Source organism: Poeciliopsis prolifica, unplaced genomic scaffold (assembly GCF_027474105.1).
Source record: "Poeciliopsis prolifica strain line A6 unplaced genomic scaffold, Auburn_PproV2 SCAFFOLD018, whole genome shotgun sequence".
In the NCBI taxonomy this organism is placed as follows: Eukaryota; Metazoa; Chordata; class Actinopteri; order Cyprinodontiformes; family Poeciliidae; genus Poeciliopsis; species Poeciliopsis prolifica.
The window spans coordinates 6,783,145-6,803,220 of record NW_026562393.1 but is presented as its reverse complement, the minus strand read 5'-3'; the positions used below and the strand labels follow the sequence as shown (position 1 = coordinate 6,803,220).

The window sequence follows — 20,076 nt, the reverse complement described above, 5'->3', positions numbered from 1 at the left end:
GGATAGATTAAGCATGGCAGAGCAAATCGAAGCTGTGGAGAACCGTGGAGGAGACTGAGAGATAAGAGTGATGACAGAAAATAGAGAAAAGGAGGGAAAGAGTCAGAGGAGTCTGAGCAAAGCAGATGAAGGAGAGCGAAAAAAGGAGAAGAAGAGGAATCAGGAGGCCCCGAGAAGACAGGGCTGAGAGATGGTTGATGCGGTGATGGCTGTGCAGCACAACATCGTATCTGAAGGAGCAACAGACAGGCAGACAGAGAGACAGAGATCTAGAGAACAGTTGTCACAGCCCTATAAAGCATGCACAGGTTATAAGCTCTAGCACTGCTCACTGTTAAAGGGACTAGAGGCTAATTTAAGTAGCTTTGCTGAAGTTTAGTTGGAAAACTTTTACATATTTTTTCAAAAAGCATTGCTCTTTTAGTCATTTCAAATTTACATAATTCTTAAACAATAATTTGCATGTACTTTAACTTGATTACAATTTTTTTTCAATACATTAAATCTTTAATAAATGCTTTATTGTTTACAACTTGATAGTAAAATTATTTACCAGTCTTAATAAAGCATCTTTTATCAGTACTTTTTCTATTTTCCGATTTATTCACATTTAAATCTCTCCATCGTCCCTTTAACCTGATATTATCAGATACACACTAACAAGATACGTTCACAGGCACTAGAGTTTACACAGTATTACACACTACAACCTGCCCAACTTTTAATTACTTAGTTATGGATTTAGATTTTTAGATGTTAGTTGATGGTGCACAATATAGTATAATCAACTGCCTTCATGTTGTATTTTTAAGCTCAAAGTTTTAAGGAATTTTAATCAGGGTTTTTACCTTTGTCGAGTAGCCAATCGTCAACTACTCGACCGAGCCGATAGGGGATTCGCTGTCTGGCGATGGCCAGGCGCTCGTTATCATTGTTGCCTTTAATTTAGAGATGAAAACACAGTAGTAATTACGCACATCCATACGTGGTACAGGAGCTGGATACACAAAGAACAGCAATGAAAAGAAAGTAATGGTCTGCTCATTGTCGGCATGTCACTGTGTTTATGTTTTGTTATCTTTTTTGCTAACAGAAGAGAAGACGCACTCATTATGTTTCCAGTGAGCGGACTCTTACTCTCTGTTCATTGGGTTTAATTTAAAAAAAACATTTCAGGGGTTAACATCTGCAAGAGCACAGGGAAATAATGTTACAGCTGCCACATACTGACTGAGTTTAGATTACATACACACACACCTCACAACAACTACCTTTTATCATTTTACCTATCTGAAGTCTCATTATGTTACCTATGACGACTACCCCTTTTAAATGTAAAAACAAACAGATATATTCAACAAAATACACTTTTTCTTTTGCCTTATTTTTTTCTCTCTAGTTAAACATTTATCTCAAAATATGCCAAGTTTTAAAATTATTATTTATCCAAAAATGCACCAACTGTTATTATTTTCTTTTATGGTGAGAAAACACACTAACAGCTGAATTTACTATTTACATAAATTACCTTTAACTCTATTTAACAGGCCTAAAATAACACAACTGACGAGTAAACAAGCTACTGTAATGGCTGATCTCATTTTATGGTTTAAAAAGTCATATTTCATGTCAGATCAAACATATTTCATTTCATTTCAAACACAATAACAGTAAAACAAATTCCTCAATCTTAGTTTGTGGAAATAAACAGAAAGAAACAAAAGTTTATCATTCTTCAGTCAGGAAAAGATGGCTTGATTTGGGCTGAGGTGTGGTGGGGTCTGCCTCAGGACAGGCGGAGTCGGGACTGGGTTGTACTGGTGGGGCAGGGCCTACCTGAAGGATACCGCTCCATGACCGGCAGGTCGTCCAGCTGCAGGGTCGCGTTGCCACCGCTTCTGGTGAACCGGACTACGTGGTACTTCCCGTCATTGACGAACTTGGAGCTCTCCTCAATGTTGATGTCGTCTGTGCCGACATTGAACACCACCCTGATGTTGCCCTTGTCCTGAGGAGCAGAGGAGTATTGATGATGTCTGTTAGTCAAGAACTCGCTTGAGGAGGAGAAAATACACTGAGAAAATGCTTCTTTCATTGATAGAAGTCAAGGATTCTCTGTCCTTCTGAGTAGAAACAGAAAACATTTATTATGAAGGAAGGAAGGACAAATTGAGCTATGATGGACAAATAAATGGATGAATGGAAGGAAGGACAGACAGACATATAGACCACCGTGGTTAAGCACCAGGTACTAATGTTTATAATTAGATTGTAAGCCTAGAATCTATTATATTACTATTGTATTATTATTGTAATGAATGCAGTGTTTCATACTGCCTTAGTGTATAAATTCAAGCCTCACTGTTTATCCAGCAGCTAAAAGGGACATAATTAACCTCCAAATATTTTCTGAAAATAGGTGAGACTCAATAATACAATAATCTTCAAAATTCAAAAGTTAAATGCAACTTGAGGTTCTTTAAAACACTCTGGAGCTTTCCATCCACGGTCAATTTGTTATTAACTTCCTTAATCTTTTTTAAAGGATCAGCGAATAATCTAAAAACATTGAAAACGCATTAGTATTTGCCTTTTTCACCAGGTTTCTATTGCAATAAATATTATTTATAATTTCATATGACCGTTTGATGATTCTTAGAAAGAATTAGCTCTGCACATTTTTGCATAACATTTGCAGTAATTGGCCATAAAGCCAGTCCGCTCCTTATTACTGCTAACATACAGATTTGTGAAGATTCTCTGAAACATGGTTGATTAATGAGGCTGTCAAATAACTCAAATGCAGAAACATGGCTGAACAGCCGCAGCTGCTCTGTTTGTTCATGTTTCCCCCCTCATTAGCAAATAAGTAGGATAAACCATAAAGCATTAAGATTACATCTGAAAGAATTAATGCAATTAATGAACCATTTACATCAGAAACCTGGGGCAGCTGCACGCAAAGCAGATTGAGATCATTTTGGTGGATTTCTTTTATAATGACAAGCTTTACCAATTTTTAGTAATGATAGATCTGCTGTGTGTGTTTATTTAGGCGAGAGCAATACAGTTTCAATTCCGAGTCAGCATTGTGATTCAGTTCAAGAAGTGAAACTCCAAACTTGTTTAGATTAACCACTATTGGAAGTCTTAAAAAAAAGATGACCTTAAACAGCTGACTATTCACACTGCTGCTTAATGAGAGAAAGAAATAACTGGAGCGTGAAAAGGTGCGTAAGCAACAGGAATTACCTCAACCTTGAGAGAAATGTAAAGAAAGGTTAATATCACTTTCTCTCGTCTAGATGAAGCTACTGAAGATTCTACATCTGACCGGATGTACTACTGTTTACAACTGGCTTAAAAAGCTTATATGTTTCTTTAGCTGTGCTTCTTTCCTAAATGAATTCAAGGATCTGCTGCTCCCATTAACCCTATACAGTTTCTTTAACATAGTAGGGCCTTCTGGACCAGTGATGCTGAGTTTTTTTTTTTTGTATGTCTGTGCTGTCAAGGGCTGAAACAATTAATCAGATTAATCGATTTAGTCAAATAATTGTCTGAGACAAAAAACAAAACAAAAACATTTGCTGAAAGAACAAAAAAACTCAGAGCAGAAGTTTAGCAATTTTTTTTACAAAACATTTTGCATTTAAAGTAAAAAAATAAATAAAATAAATCTTTGTAAATGTATGCTGTACAGAACACCTCAAAAAGGAGGTTCAGATTGTGTAAAAAGAAATCCCCTCTTAAGCACCTTTCTATATTATATTTAATTATATATTTAATATTTAATTATTAATCAATTATTCCAAAAAACTAAACAAGTCAACATATTATCTCTATGTTGAATTTATGTCAAATCAAGAATAAAGACATGAACTTTCCACATTTTGATGGTAGTTTTTTTTTAAGCTTTATTCTTTACATACATTGTATTTTAGGTAATAAATAATATTTAATAATATTTAAAAAATATTATTAAATATTTTATTCTAATCTTTTAATGAATTTCTAATCTATAAAAATCTTACATGTTAGAAGAAAAATCTGCAGAATGTGACTATTTTTAAAAGAAAAATCCAATTTCTTATTTCTTTGACTCATCGATAGAATAATTGATTACTAAAATAATCATTAGAACCTTCAGTTCTCCTTTCCTATTTTGCTACATGCAGGCTCCATCTAATCTATGAAGGGTTGATGCAAAGTTAACGACTCAATGAAATCAACCATACGCTGTTGCTATATGCTCCTTCAGGAGGAGAAATGCAGCAAAATTGATGCAATCGTCTGGGTTTCCTTAGCAATAAGATATTTACCTAGTGGTTTAATAAATTGAGCTTCACAGCACTGTTTTATAAATAGGACCAAATTTGGAATGGATGTATTTGACTTTAAATTATGTTTGCATGATTGTTTAGACTTGACAACAAATATGTATATATAGATATATATAGTGCTTTGAGAAAGCCTATTGTGAATTAGCCCTATATAAATAAACAAGCTCCACTTCTTGAATTGAATTAATTAAATAAATAAAACTTTAAAATTTTTTTCTTTGCATGTAGAAGAAACACGCCTAAATGATGCTTAAAAGTGACTGCGTAGACTTACTATCTGCAGCTGAAGGTAGTCTCCAAGGCCAGATGAACTGTCCACTCGGAGTAGAACGGCCTGTTTCTGCTGGGTGCTGAAGCCAAGAGCCAGTCGGTCCGCCCTGGTGCTAGGACGCTCATTAGGCGGCCACGTGTAAATCACCACACCGCCGTCCCGGCCAAAGATATAGGTGGTCCCAGCTAGACAGCACAGAGAAAAACCAACATGTTTATAAATCACAGTCCTCATAGCGGATGGTACCACCACTCATATGGTGCTAAATGTTTTACAAATAACGAGCATTTGGTAAATTACAAATGTAATAGAAGTTTTAAATGTCACAGCTTAACTATTCCTCCTACAGGCTTGAATAAGATCTAAAATCTGTGTTTCCCAAATTATTCAGCATTACTCCAGGAGGCTGGGATGACTCATGCAAATACCAACTCATGCATTTGTTTGACTCAGAGGGCAGCAACAAAACTATTGTGTGTGTCACTTATGCTGCAGGGGCACCGAAAGTCGGTCCTCGAGGGCCAACATCCAGCATGTTTTAGTTCTCTCCCTGGCAGTAGTAACAACCTCTTCAGCATGTCAATGTTCTTCTGATGAGCCATCATTTGATCCAGGTGCGTTAAACCAGGACGCCGGATCTCCAGGACTGACTTTGGACACTCCTTCTCTGCTGTTCAAAGAGTTTAATGCAGCGATTTTGTTGTTTGAAACACAGCACTTTTAGGAATTCAACTTAAGAGGCTGGAGTTATTATTTCATTTTAGAAGTAGTTGACAGCGCCCTCCTGTGGTGGCTCTGATTAATGCATACCCAAACCCCATTATACAGTTTATAAAAAGTAGGTAAACATTTATCTGGCAAAATTTGCAAAAGGATCTGTTTAAAAAAAGGCAGAGAAACGTCAAATACCTAAATATTAAATAAAAATCTTACATTTTATCTGCAAGATAGAGCAAATATTTAAGAAAAAAATAGATTTTACAGCCTTAACAGGCTGCATGATTTATTTGTAGGACAGAATATATGAGAATCGTCACCATCATTGCAGAGCGGCCCGGCGTATGATGTCATGCTGCAGTCACAGGTGAAGCCCTCCCACTGCTGCAAACAGACTCCTTGATTTGAGCAGGAGTCTTCTTGACATGTTGTGCTGGGACCTGCAGTGACAGACATGGCAGTGGCAAAAAAATTGGTTGAAAAGAATCATAAAAACACTTTGTTGTGGTTTATACTGCAGCCCATTGTTGTGAATGACAGGGATGTGTTGTTATTTTTGGGCCACATTTAATTGAAAAACTTTACAGACTGAAAGCTGCAAACTGTTGTGCTGTAATGGCATAATTAATCATATACAGTGCTGGGCATATTTATCAGTACCCCTGGGAAAGATGTGTAAAAAGCCGAACAATAAATTGATCTTTTATTGCATCTGAATACGACTATCAAACTGAAAATGTAAGAAAAATGCAACCTTCAATTTGATAAATGTTTAAATTCAATATGGATATTTATATAGCAATAACCAAAGTTGACTGAATAGTTTTTACAGACAAAATGGTAATGAAGTAAAAGAAAAACCACAATATGTCTGTATAAAAAAGACTGAAAATACACAGTGTTTACTAACGTTCCATGCAAAATCTGAATCAGATGCCAAGGGAGAACCATTTCTAATTGGTTCTCGATTAGAAATGTGGAGCCTGCCAGGGACATAAACTGGACCCAATAAACACTCCAGATGGGCTTGAAACAAAGAAAAGCAGCTCATATGTCATAACTGTTAGTTTATCTGAAGGATCTTTGAAGAAACTTTACTTCATGGACCTGTTGAAATACCAAGATGTTCTAAGTAAAAATGTACACAGTATGACCGGTAGTGTTACCAATAAGTGGTAGGGTTACCCTAATAATAATAATTTAAATAATTTATTTAATATTTTTATGATAAATAAATAAAAACAATCACATTAAAGGTTGATTTTTGTTTTCAAATTTTTTCAGTGTGATATTAAGTTACTGCAATAAAATTTAATTTTTGTTAAGTTTTTTTCTGCACATTTTTAGCAGGGATATCAATAAACATGGCCAGCACTGCAAATGCCTACAAGAATGTTGTAGATAGACTCACTAATAGAAGGATGCTATAAGACAATATAATTAGAACTGGACCTAAATTGGATTGTTACCAAGTGAAAAGACTGAAATGAGGAGGACATGCATGTGGTGAGACTTGATGTTTGGGTCAGAGGCTGGAGGAGGAGTTTAGCTATAAAGGCATAGGTCCCAATACTCAGTCTTCATCATTCTGTCAGTTTCCTCTCTGTGCCTCATGAGGAAGAAAACATCAAACCTTGAAACTTAATTCCCTCGTTGAAGTTCTAACATGAGGCATGGAGGAAAGACTGTGAAATGATTCATCAGTGGAGTATTGAATTGTAGCTACGAGTCTTTAGGAAAAGGGTACAAAGCATGCAGTTAATAAGCCAGAAAACTGGAATAGTGGGGAACTCAAGTCAAGCGGATGTAACGTTTCTAACAGTTAGGAGAGGAAAAATCAACTCTGACCTTTGACTCTGGATCGCTGTGATCCACACAAACACTAAACATCACTGGGTAGTTTTAAGCACACTCAGTCGCTCACACTCACACGTCCCACATGCTCACACAAAGCGATATACCTTGCAGGTCAGCTTTCATCAATGTAACTTTTGTCGGCCAAACAAAAAAGCAAACAAGCAAGTTAGATGGTTAGTCAATGCACACAGATGCCTGTGAGCTGCTGCAAGAGTGGAGCTGAGAGAGAAAACTCAATGTGCAGAAAAAACAAAATGGAAGACCGGCTGAGGAGACAGAGAGTAAAAATTACAGCTAGTGGAACGGAAGCTGTGTTAGTGGGTTATCGTAACAGCAGTGAGTTAAATGAAAATTGAAAGCAAAAGAGGAAGGGACATGGAGGGCTGCAACACAACTGATGCCATGGAGCCTCACCTTCACAACCTCTCTCCACTTGCCCCATGGTGGTCAAGGCATCAGCAAGGAGGTCCGGAAGGCGGCCATTTAGATCTAATGTTGCCAGGCAGCCTTGAAATCCCTCCCGGGAATGAACCAACTTCGGCAGCTCACGGTACATCTCTTTGGTAACGCCCCCGATGTACAGATCACCTGTGGAGAAGCATGAAAGGATGCAGCATAAGCTACTTGATCTATTATTAATTAGTCTATGAAAGATTTATGAGAAGATTCCTCAACCCAAAGTCTTTAGATGGCAACAGAAACACAACGCATGGGCAGCAATGCAAAGAAAATGTTTGAATCACTTATGATGGACTCTCTACACAAATCTTGTGTAATCGATTTATTGGGATTCAGGTTTAAAATATGCAGGTTACTGTGAATTGGGCAGAAACGATTATTCTGATTAATCGTGATGAATCAGTTTTTGAAATAATCACCGGCAAATAATTTAGCAATTTACTAATTGATAACTGGAGAATATAGACTCAACAAAGGCCATTTAATGAAAGAACAATTTATTCAGAGCAGTACTTAAACCAAAATGTAAAAAAAAATATACATTTTGCATTTAAGAATAAACCCCTCCCCCTTTTGTTTGTAAATATATTCCACCCAGAATTCCTCAAATGGCATAGTGACTTTTGCTGACGGTGAAACCAGTATCATTTGATATTAGCAGCATAAGAACAGTAGGTAACAATAATTGAACAATATTGTTAACTTTTCTGACATGATATAAACATTTTAACCACAATTAAATCTTGGTATTTCTTAAGGTTAGCATCCTCTCAGACTCTCACACCAGTCCATGCTGCAGTTAGCAGTTATGTGACAGGAACCATAAATTGACAGTGAATAGCTATCAGTTTGATTTAATAATTTAAAAACAATCGATTATACATGCTTTTACCCCAAAAATGTTCCAGCGGGAAGTATGGCTAATTGCTTTTTTAATGAATGCAACTCTGGAAAAAAAGATACTGCTCTCATGTCTGTATGATAATACGCAGCTTGTGCCTAGAGACACTTAACTTAGTTTAGCACGAAGACTGGAATATAACAGATAGAGGAAGCTTAACTCTATCCAACGGCAAGAACAAAAACTCTCTTAGCTGATTGGTTGGGAATAGTCTGCCACTTAACTCTGTAAAAGAAATAACTAAATTGGTTTCAGTCTTTGTTTTTGAACTAATTAAAGAGAGGCAAGGTGTTAATTAGCTGACTTAAGACTGGTAGGCAGACTCTTATTCTGTCTATTCCTCAAAGCCCAAATTTCTCCTTTAACCTTCCAATCATTCTAGGACTAATGAGCGTTTAATCACTAAATGCTAAAACACTGTTCTGTGAAATATCAGCCTAATAATTCAAGGTAACAAGCTCCATCAACCTTAACCTTGATATTCTATTTTTTCTTTTTGTCATACCTTTTAGGTCAAGGTTCTTGGCTCCCATTGTGGTCTGAGTGGTAACTTTGGTGTCAATCTTGACCGTGTGCAGATTGTTTGTGTCCCGGGAAATGTGCACATTGTGCCAGTGGTTGTCATTAAGTGGACTGTTGGAGTTGCCCTTGATCAAGTGCGCTCCGTTTCCCAGGTCAGAGATGTAATGAAGGTAGCTGGGGAACAAATGGAGAAAGGAAGGGGTTAAGCAGAGCGCGGAGGAGAGAGAAAGCAAATTAATCACTTTTGTGATGAAGAACAACACAGGGTCACACACTTCGGGGCATTATTAACTGTCTTGTACAAGCTTAATTACAAGACTTAAAAAAGAGGTGCTGGGTTGGTGCATTTTTATATTGTACATTTAACAGGCCATTTTAACCTCACTGTCAACTTCTTTTCTCTTTATCAAGGGCAAACTCGCTTTAAATGTAAAAAAAAAAAAAAAAATGCTTTCATTTACAATAGAAACCAGAGATTTTCATCGTCTTTATAAAAAGACACAACCACTTGTTTCTCAAGCCAAACTTCCCTTTTTTAGCTCAGTTAGATGACCAAATTATTTAGATTTTCTAGGTGCCACAATATTGATAGAGAATGTCTTTAAATATTTTCTTACTTTTTAAAAAGTCAGATTTTACATAGACGTGGCTTTTAAACCAGCAGATAAAAAGACTTGGTAAGCTAATGTATTCACAGTAGTTGAGACACACATTTGGATGTAATGTCATGTAACACAACAAGCACAATAAAGAAAGTAAAACCAAGACCAGGAAGAGATCTATGGACTTCCACAAGTCTGGTTCAGCCTGCTATTGCCACTTTCATCTGTTCAAACGCCTAAATGTCCAGCCACCACAACGCCCAGCGAGGAGATTGATCCTGTGTCCCAGAGATAAATGAGTTTTAGCGCAAAATGGCGGTTTTAAACACTTGAACAAAAGTAAGACTTTGTAAAGCTGATGGTTGAAGCAAGTAAGAGAATTACATTCATAGAAAGGCTGAAATGCTGCTCAGGGAAAAAGAAATCATTAAAAGCAGCATGAGAATAAATTTTAAATATTTATACGCAAGCATAGACATGTTGGGAATGTCCAACTATCACACCGCTGAGGAAGGAGACGGGTTCTGCGTGCCAGAGATGAACATGTTTCAGTCTGAAATGTGCAACTCCATCCCAGAATAAAAGCCAAAGACCTTGTGGAGAAGCTGCTGAAGCTGACAAGATGAGGGTAATTTTTCCACAGTGTGCCATGCCCTCTACTTTCATGGGCTGAAAGGCCACTAGGCAAGGAGGAAGACATTACTCCAAAAGAAACACAAAAAAAGCCAGATTAAAGCCGGACTGTTTGGCCAAAATGACTATTTTTACATTTGGAGGGAAAGAGGGAAGTCTGCTAGTCTGAGAACATCCTGTGAAATACAGAATAAACATTTAGGAGTGTATTTCAGCAAGATGGACTGGTGCACTTCACAAAATAGATGGCTTTATGTTACAATATTGAGGCAACATTTGAAAACAACCAGAATGTTGAGACTTGAGCACAAATGGCTTCTTTAAGTGGATGAAGTGGCTTAAGAACAATAAAGTTAATGTTTTAAAGTAGCTGTCATGCTTCCCTGATCTTAGTTCTATAGAAATTTTAAAGGGAGCGATGGAAAGCTGTGAGGACAAACATGACCAGTTCTGTCAGGAGGAATGGGCCAGAACTCCAGAAAACTATTGTGGGAGACTAGTAAAACTTTTGACCCCAGTTTAAAATCCCTTCTATAACTTTAAGGACATGTATGTGATCCAAATGCCTACATCCTAACTGATGCAAACCAGGAAAAAAAAAATCACCTGGTATAATGTTAAAAAGTGAGAAAAGAAGATGTGTTTTTTTATTCACTGTATATAAATATTTAGTTTCAACTACGTTGTATAGATTAATACCTCACAGAAACAAGACGATACTCCATATTATCACCCACAGTTTTATTATTCAGCTCACCCTTTAACCAACTCAATGACTATGAAGTCATTGCCGTCTCCCCTGTTGAAGAGAATAAGACCGTCTGGGGACGTTGTCTTGAACTGCATGAAGAGGTGCATGGAGTAGTAGGCCTGCAGCGTGGGCAGCGTGACGAAGCTGGACCGGGAGCGGAAGGTGATGGGGTCAGCCACGATGCTCTTGTAGCCGATGACGGCGTTCAGCTCACAGTAGTCAATGTCGCCGTTCTTGCACAGGTCGATGTAGGGCATGCCGTTCAGCGTCAGGCCCTGGAGGTGGCCGATGAAGTTTGAGGGCACGATGGGCATGAAGCGCTTCTCCGTCACGATGCCCGTCTCCACGTTGTGGAACTCGAGCTGGGTGTGGTCACCCGCCATTTGACCTGGTGGTGGTGGTGGGGGGTAAACTTCAGAGGTGAGGGCTTGGGATTTACTCTAAGGCAAATACTTTTTCCAACACAACAGATTCTGTACTTAGTGTTTCATTAACAGTTAAATATGTCCCCCATGAACCAATACTTGCAACCAATCACTGTTGGTACAATTAATTTATATCTTTATATTTTGTTCAAAAGAAATAAAACCTTCCTGAAATCCTTTAAAGCAGAGATGTCCAAATGTTTTGGCCCTGGGATCAAAACTGGCAAATTTAAGCTTCTCTTGGGCCACAAAATGTATTAAATTAAAAATGCAAAAATTTATTTTTTTGATTTTGTTTTACCTGCTAGATAATAAACAAGATTTTTATGAAATCTATAAATCCTTAGATGCATAACATAAAAAAAAAAACTTTGTTCAGACTGTGGGCTTACTAAAAGATAAACTGACTTTGCAGATGTTGGGGTCATTAATTATTTTCTATTTTGTTGGCCATATTTTTATAACTATTAACTTGTGGTTGGGGACCAATAAAAATAATTTTAAGAGCCACCTATGGCGTCTGGGCCACACTTTGGACACCCCTGCTTTAAAGGGATTCGCAATATGTTGTTCATTTTGAAGACCTTTAAAGTTTCTTCTTTGGACTTTGGCTGATTTTCTATATTTTTTTATTTTAAGCAAAAATAGCATCTCAAATAAATAAGGATTATTTTGCTGCATTAACATCTCTTTATTGTGTTTATATATTAATTAAAGAAAGAAGTGTTTATCAAGATAAATACTGCCTCTTTTTCCATTGTGCTTTATTGGTTTTGAAATGTAACTTCTTAAAATCTCAGTATGTTATGTTACAATACTGGCCCCTGCTTATTCACAGCATATGCAAATCTGTTGTCTTTAAAAAAGTATCTCCAAGATCAGTTTAACATCAAATATTAGAAAATTACCTCTTTAGTGCTTACATACAATATTCTGTCAAGCTTATATTTAGCTAAGCTTTTATGTCTAAAAGTGATAGTCTGAAACTGCCAGAAATGACAATTTAAGTCCTCGAGAGGCAGGTGTTGTTGGCAATTTTTGGATGCATTTCTGGTCCAAAGCCTTTACTTTCTCAGCATGTGATCATGCACCTCCTTTTAATAACCTAATTATTTAAATCAGCAGTGTTAAAGCAGAAACACATCCAGAAGTTTCAGAGTGCTAGCCTTCCAGGACTTGATTTTGAGATTCAAAATGTAGACATAACTCAAGATACATTTCTGTCATGCTGCTGTTTTTGCTCCCAGATTTCACCACGGCTTTGACCTCAGCAGCTTTAGTTGCATTGTGCTATTTTTGAGAAACGTTGCTTCCTGCTTTATTTGGAAATAGTCTAAGTTGAATTTTCACTGCTTATCTTCCTTATCATTGTCGTCACTGTTTGTACCTGTGTCTCGTCAGCCTGACTGTGTGTATATATGGTCTACTTTTGTCAGGCTGTCTGTTTCCCCGGCCTGTGCTTCACACATCGAAGGCAGTATTTATATTTGAATGTCAGCATTTCGTAGTTGGGAGGACTGGTTAAATGTTTGCAGCTCCAGTTTTGATTTAGTCTTTATCTACTTTTGGTTCCAGTCATCTTGTACCTATGAGATCTTACAAGTTTGGTCCTATTCTTATCCATTTCCCACCATTTTGTGAGAGATTTTATGCCTGAGTGATTCAAAAGTCAGAATTAATGACCATGCATTCCTCTGGAAATGGCGACTTACTGGACTGAAACTGAAATTAATGACGAAGCAGCCATTGTCCAAAGAAAAAAGCTGAAAGACCTTCAGAAATCACAAAGTAATATTAAGACTCTGAAAGAATGCAAAACAATTCATCTCCTTGAAAGTACAATATCAAGAAAAACCTTTGCACATTACAATCCTGCAGTGGTTACCTTCAACAGTCTGCAGGTCGTCCACGGTGAGTTTGAGGCTCTTGCCGCGTCGGACTACCCTCACCGTGTGCCATTCATTATCATTGAGGCCCGACCCAGCAAAGATTGTCTCTGGGCCTTTACCTACACATAGCCCAGAGCACCATTAACCAAATGCACAAAGAGGTGGAGAGAAAAAGAGTTGTAGAGACAGGAGAAGTAAACCAGAAGGAGAGAAAGCAGAAAGCCAGGCAGGTTGAATAAAAAAAATGAGGACAGAAGTTTGAGGAAATGGAAGCCAGGAGCAGAGGGGTAAGGAATCATACATATCCTGGGGAGAGAAACACTTCTGTGCCATCTCATACAGACAGACAGACAGACATGTCTCCTTTAAGACACAGCAGAGAGACAGGTGATGAGACACATAGACTGAAAGATTAACATAAGGGAATGCTTTGGGTGCCTAAGATGGAGGCTGAGTCACAACAGGCCCATGCTAAGACAATCCATCTGTGGATAAACGACATCGCCATGACCATCTACAACCCACACAAACACACACACACTGCACACTCATACCTGCTTTCACTGCCCCCAAACCCTTCACACACTCTACAGGGACTTGCACCCTTCCACATTCTCACCACTACAAACCTAATGACAGTTTAATGTGATTTTATGATGGATAAATACAAAGTAGTTTCTAATTTCAAAGCATCTATTTTGTATCGTATTTGTATTCAACCTCCCTGGGTTAATACTTTGTAGTATTGGGTATTATTTTGGTATTCCTCGACTTTCTTTATACAAATAGAAATTGAACATTTTGTCCATTTGTTTGTAAAATAGTTCAAGCAAAGTAAGGGTGGATTAAAATCCTCTTTCTCAACTTTTGATACTGCTCAGGTGAAATCTGGACTTTGGTCTATTCTAATACAGGCCTAAAATGGAAGCTGTGAGTCTGTACTAAGCTTCCTTAAGTTTCCCATCAAGCCCAGCTGGCTTCATGTCCCTAGTAAAGAAAAGCCTCTCCACAGCATGATGCTGTGACCATATTTCACTCTGGGGATGGTGTGTTTACAGAGATAAGCAGTTTTCGCTTTACTTTAAACATAGCCTTTTGCTTGCAGGTAAAAGTACGACATTTTGGTCTCATCCAAATAGAGCACCGTCTTCCAGATGTTTGCAGTTGTGTCATACTATTTACATTTCGTAGATGAAAGGTTGAACAGTGACCAGTGAAATGTCAAATGCCTTAAGATCATAACATCCTTATCCCTGACTTGTCTGTTGGTTTCCTGGTTTTCATGAAGCTGTTTTTTCTCAAATGTTTTTTAACAAACCACTGAAACCTTCACAGAACAGCTGGCAGGATTTATACTGAGATTAAATTACACAAAGATGGACTTTATTTGCAATTAATGTAACTTCTAAAGGCATCTGAGTATGGTGAATTTTATTTTGGGGTATGAGAGTAAAGAAACTCTGAAAAGTTTGCAATTTCTCTTCCGCTTAATAATTATCCACTACTTTGTGTTGATCAAGCACAAAAGTCCTGATAAGATGTTTGTAGTTCTAAAAGTAGAAAAATATAAAAACGCTCCAGTGGTACAAATACTTTCATAAGAAAATGCCATTTTAATTAGCTTTCCACCAGAAGCGCATTTCTTCAGCAGGCCTCAAGGTGGCACTACACTCACAGAGGAGCAACAGAGTGCTCTCCAAGGTGCTGATGTGCAGCAAAATGAAAGAAGCCATGATGTCTTTGCATGATGTCTCTCTCCCTGTCCATCTACAACCTCATATCTTCACATACTTGACTGCACACATTTGACAGACTGACAGCGTCCCCTTGCTCTACACTTTACAGCCGCCCCTCCAACCTTGAACACGACACCCCCACCCCGTCCCACACACACATACACACACACACACACACACACACACACACACACACACACACACACACACACACACACACACACACACACACACACACACAGAAGTCCCTTTCCTTCTCAGAGCGCTTTGGGCTTGTGAGGTGTGACTGAATCTGCTTACAGTGACCTATAGGAGGTAATGACGGTGGGGTGGAGAGAGAAGGTGAGAAGTAAACTGACCCAAACAGATTCTGCTGCAGAAAATGTCAAGCATGTCTACATCAATCACAGAGGCACGCAGGCAAACACAAACTCGCAGGTAGAGAGGTAGAGAGAAATGCTGACAAGCAAACTTAATTAAACAAATATGAGAAGTCGATCAGAATGGAAGTGGCAGCGTGAAACGGCCAAGTGTGCGTTTGCAGAGCTGAAAGAGCGCGTTGTGCATTAAGAGAGGACACAGGGTTCCCCTGAGGAGACTCAGCTGTGCTCTGGGCAATGCATCTCATCCAGTTACCATGGATCACTGCTTAGCACCGGAGTAAGGCAGGAGAATACGCGTGAGCTTGTGTGAGTTGATGCATGTGTGTTTGTGGGTCTCCACACGTAACTGAATACGCTGAGAATGAGCAGACTGAAGTGAGAGCGAGGCAGTGATCTGTCTCAACCTAGGAGCAGACAAACATGCACCTATTTTTGGGTAAGAGTTAAAAGGGCATCGAGCACGATGAGTTGAGACTAATAGACTGTCTGCAGTCTGTCGGCTGTTTGCTGCAGAGGAAACACAAATCAAAGCAAATAAAATAAACCACCGAGGATTATCAGAGGAGGGGAATAATGAAAACAAAATGGAGAAAAGCAATTCATATTTCATTAGCTCTAAATAACAAATGGCTTTTTTTCCTGAACGATAAGCCTCAAATCTCTGCAATGCCGAGGCTTTTATTTGACTGCTGAGTGGACTGTTTCAGTGGCGCCTGGCTGTTAAATAAATTTCTTCTTCCCCCCTTGAATATGATATGCATAATTTATTGTATGCACAGTGTGCCAGAAAAGCGGCTGCCTACTGAAATCTTCATTGAGACGACCGGTCTAAAATTGGCCAGCAGACATTCGGAACGGCAGCGCCGTGTGGCTAGCAGGGTTTCTATGGCAACTGCAGTCGTCCATTTCACCACCTCTTTGCCGTCATGAAGTGTTCGCCTCCCCCCCCCCACCCAACGCTCTCTCCTTGCTCCATCTCGCTCCTTCTCCGCGGTCGTGACAGGAACTCCGCGTGAGGGAATTAAAACTCTGTCGGGGGACTCGGCTCGGATCGCAGCAGGACGGACGGAAACATCGGCCAGAAAGATGCACCGACTCGTGTGGGCAATAGAAAGGAAACGCCGCTCAACAATAGATAGTGTGTTTAAAGGTGAAACAACAAGCGAGAGAAGAAGTCGCTCACTCATCCACCTGCTTCCTCTCTTTTCTTCTTAATTTCCTCATCACCCCTCCTACTCATCTTCCTCACATTTTTCTTTCACTTACACTCCCTTCACTTCCTCTCCTCCATCCATCCTTCTCAGCTAAAATGGCTGACCTGGAAAACCCTGGCCCTCAGCAAAAAAAAAAAAATTATCGCGCCTCTCCCTGCAGTGTAACCTAACATGGACACACTCAACTCCCATATTGCCTTTGTTTTATACCACATGTGTGTATCTGCAAGCAGACATATGGCACGAAGATGGTTGAATAAGAGATTAAGATGAAACATATGAACATGACAAAAGGAGTAAAAACTAATTGGACATATTAAAAGCACTCTCTACAATATACACACAGACACACACACACAATCATTCACGCATACTGGGGAAAAAGAGGGGAGGAGTTAGGTGAGATGGAGGATCACTTACTGGCTGTACAGTTTATCCTGATACAGTCTGGAGGGAGAGCAGAGCAGAGGGTTAATGCTGCACACACAAACAAATACTCCCCACGCCCTGGGGACGCACACGTCGACACACCCTGCGCGGACGCTTTGCAAATACACTGCTGAGGAAACACTCACTGGACCATAAAATGGACTCTGTGTTTTCTTATAACAGTGTGCTGCAAAATTCATCTCCTCCGACCGTGAAATTTATTGGTAAGTCTGGAGAAAAATCAGAATGTTTCAATTTGGGCGTGAAGCAGCATGGTTACTGGCTGCAGTGGCCTGAGCGACGGCTTTGGAGTGAGATGGGTCATGTGAGTCAGTTTGTGTATTGACAGCTGTAGCGTGAACCAACTTTTTGGATTTTGGCCTTAGAATGACTCTTTGGTTTTCTGGGTTTTCTGATTGAGACAAGTTTCAACATTAGAAAAGCTTATTGAAAATAAAGAATATTCATGAAGATAATTCATGTTTTCTCCAACAGTCCCAGCTGCTTCACCATCTTGCTTGTATTGTAATCGAAATTATTGTGACCCAGGTCCTTATTGACACACTTAATCTGCACAAGCTTTGTCCATCTGATGTTAAAGAGGCAATTAAAATTTGGTAATGTGATATTCCCTCTCACAATAATTAGTTACCATGGTTGCAGCAAAATCCACTCCTGATTGGTTGCTTTGTTCTCTGTGACACAATTTAGCTAATCAAAGAAGCCAGAGTGATCATTCTTTGAGGCTGCACAAGAAGTAGGTAATACTTTTACAAAGTACTGTTTGGGCTGAAATAGCTATTATATTTTTAGAGTTCTGAGTGCACATGTTTCATGTTAATGCATTACAAAATAATTTTAATGGGTGGAGTATCACTATGATAAATGCCCAGAGCTGATGCAGACTATAGTTCCCAAAATGCTGATGGACACAAATGGGAAAAGTGAAGAAAACTGGGATCTGATATAATTATTCCAGTATTGGTTGATATTGTCCTAAATGTATGATTTTCTAATATGGTGCAGCACTTTTACGATAGTTACCTGAATTTTGTAAAACACACAAGTCGAATGTGTGTTTACATTAATTTTCTCCAGACGTGTCATCTGGTTCTGAATCAGATAAACCCTCCACTTGGCCAGCTATGCAGTTATTCCCTCCAAAAAGCATTAGATGATCGTTGGTGGGTGTCAGAGCAAAGTAAGACACTCTTCTATATATGCTACTCTGAAACTGAATGTGGAAGGATTATCTGCCTCTTCGACCATTTAAATTAGATAATTGAAAGGACCTTCCTCTTGACATCTTTGGGTGAAACAAATTCTTGATAACTTTAAGTTGTTTAATCAGCTTTAATTCCTGTATAAATAGCATTTGGTTTTTGTTAAATGCCTTTTTTGTGTTTAGGTAATTAGTTTCTGTCCATCCTATTTTATTTAGCTTGTTTTTATCAGTAGTACTTAGACATTAAATGATTAGTAGATCTCATTTGTCTTCAGGGACCAATAAACTGTTAATTTTCTATATTGATTCATTCAATTAATATTAATCATGGAAATGATAAAACTTCCTCTTTTTTAAGTGCAGTTAATGCAATAAAAAGGTCAAATTTACCCACAAGCTGCAATTAGTTCTATTGACAGACTATGAGACTGATTGGATTTTTAGTAATCTGTGAGACTTATCAGTTTATCGACTATGAAATGAATTAAAGTAGTTGATTGCCGCTACACCGAACACATGCCAGAAGTTTAGTCGCCCCTTTCAAGGAATAACCTTCACAAAAAGCCTGGAAGATTAAACCTTCTCTCCTTTCTTCTTTTTTTTAACCCACGATCCCTTGGTGTGTCGTGTGGCGTCAACCACAGAAAAGACGTGGCTGCAGACAACCAGAGACCAACACATGCACCCCTCTGTGAGGATGTGTGTGTGTTACTTTGTGTAAGCATTGAAACTCATGTGCAAACTAAGACTGAAATGAAGCAGAAAAATGAGCTGCTTGTACGTGTGAAGTGAACTAGTTGCATGTTGTAGCTCTGAGAAGTTTGAGGATGTTGGGGATGCACAGGTCTGCTGGGAGTGAGCAGAGAGAATGCAGCTCAAGGCTTGACCCTCTGTTCGACTGTACTTGTTGGTGTGTATTTAAACACCGTGAGCAACGTACTGATGATAAAACACACCTCTGGTTCACATAAATTGGCCTTCCTGGTAAAGATGTGTATAAAACCTTAAGAGAAATTTAAAATCTTAAACTCTTTTTGCACCAACCTTTAATTTGAGAACATTTACCCATTTAGGGAAAAAAATCTTAATAAATGCATTTTGATTTGGTGAATAATGTGTTTTTTTTAAACAGTTGTACAATTATTGTTTCAACTAACAATAGCTTTAAAATATATGCAGCTGAAGCATTTCTATGTTACGCACATTAAACAGGAACTTCCAATTAGTAATTAATGACTTTCTGTTTCCCTGGGATATAAATTTGCATGGAGCAAAGGTCAGCCTCTTTCAGCCACCTCTCAAAATGGGAAAGACAAGAGAAAACAGCATCCAATTAAGGCAGATGTGTGATAACTTTAGAAGTTGACTTATGATCCATGACACTAATTAAATTTGCTACCACTCAGTGAGACCATTTTAATGAATAATAAAAAGAATCTCAAAAGTGAACTGTAAAAACTGGTATCTTTTGTTCACCAAGTATCCATGGTAACCTTTATTTGGACACCATGTCTTTAAAAAAACCCTTTTCTGAGCTTCCATTGCATTTGCTGAAATTTGCTGAAACTTTAACTAGACTCATTACCTGATTAAGTCCAGATTATAGCAGTTAAAACACTCAATGGGTCTGGAGAATCGATCTGCAATCGATGCTCTCGACCGTAAGTCAAGAGCATTGGAAGTAAATTATGGCGTTACAGGTTGCAGACTCCTCAGGGA

The 20,076-nt window shown here is 38.5% G+C and overlaps 1 protein-coding gene across 16 annotated transcripts in view; it reads right to left on the bottom strand.

Annotated features, from left to right (window-relative positions):
* Window positions 1-20,076, bottom strand: part of nrxn1a (neurexin 1a) — a 95,646-nt gene that overhangs the window by 14,703 nt on the left and 60,867 nt on the right. For 4 of the 16 annotated variants that reach the window (XM_055043174.1, XM_055043175.1, XM_055043177.1 and 1 more), the window contains 10 exons: window positions 17,124-17,150; window positions 13,367-13,489; window positions 11,063-11,444; window positions 9,054-9,244; window positions 7,603-7,776; window positions 7,293-7,319; window positions 5,652-5,771; window positions 4,618-4,799; window positions 1,837-2,008; window positions 849-938 (listed from right to left, as the gene is read on the bottom strand). In XM_055043174.1, coding sequence (XP_054899149.1) covers window positions 849-938; window positions 1,837-2,008; window positions 4,618-4,799; window positions 5,652-5,771; window positions 7,293-7,319; window positions 7,603-7,776; window positions 9,054-9,244; window positions 11,063-11,444; window positions 13,367-13,489; window positions 17,124-17,150 — 1,488 coding nt within the window. The remainder of the gene's footprint in view (window positions 1-848; window positions 939-1,836; window positions 2,009-4,617; window positions 4,800-5,651; window positions 5,772-7,292; window positions 7,320-7,602; window positions 7,777-9,053; window positions 9,245-11,062; window positions 11,445-13,366; window positions 13,490-17,123; window positions 17,151-20,076) is intronic. The other 12 variants (XM_055043176.1, XM_055043178.1, XM_055043182.1 and 9 more) reach the window with 4 other exon arrangements.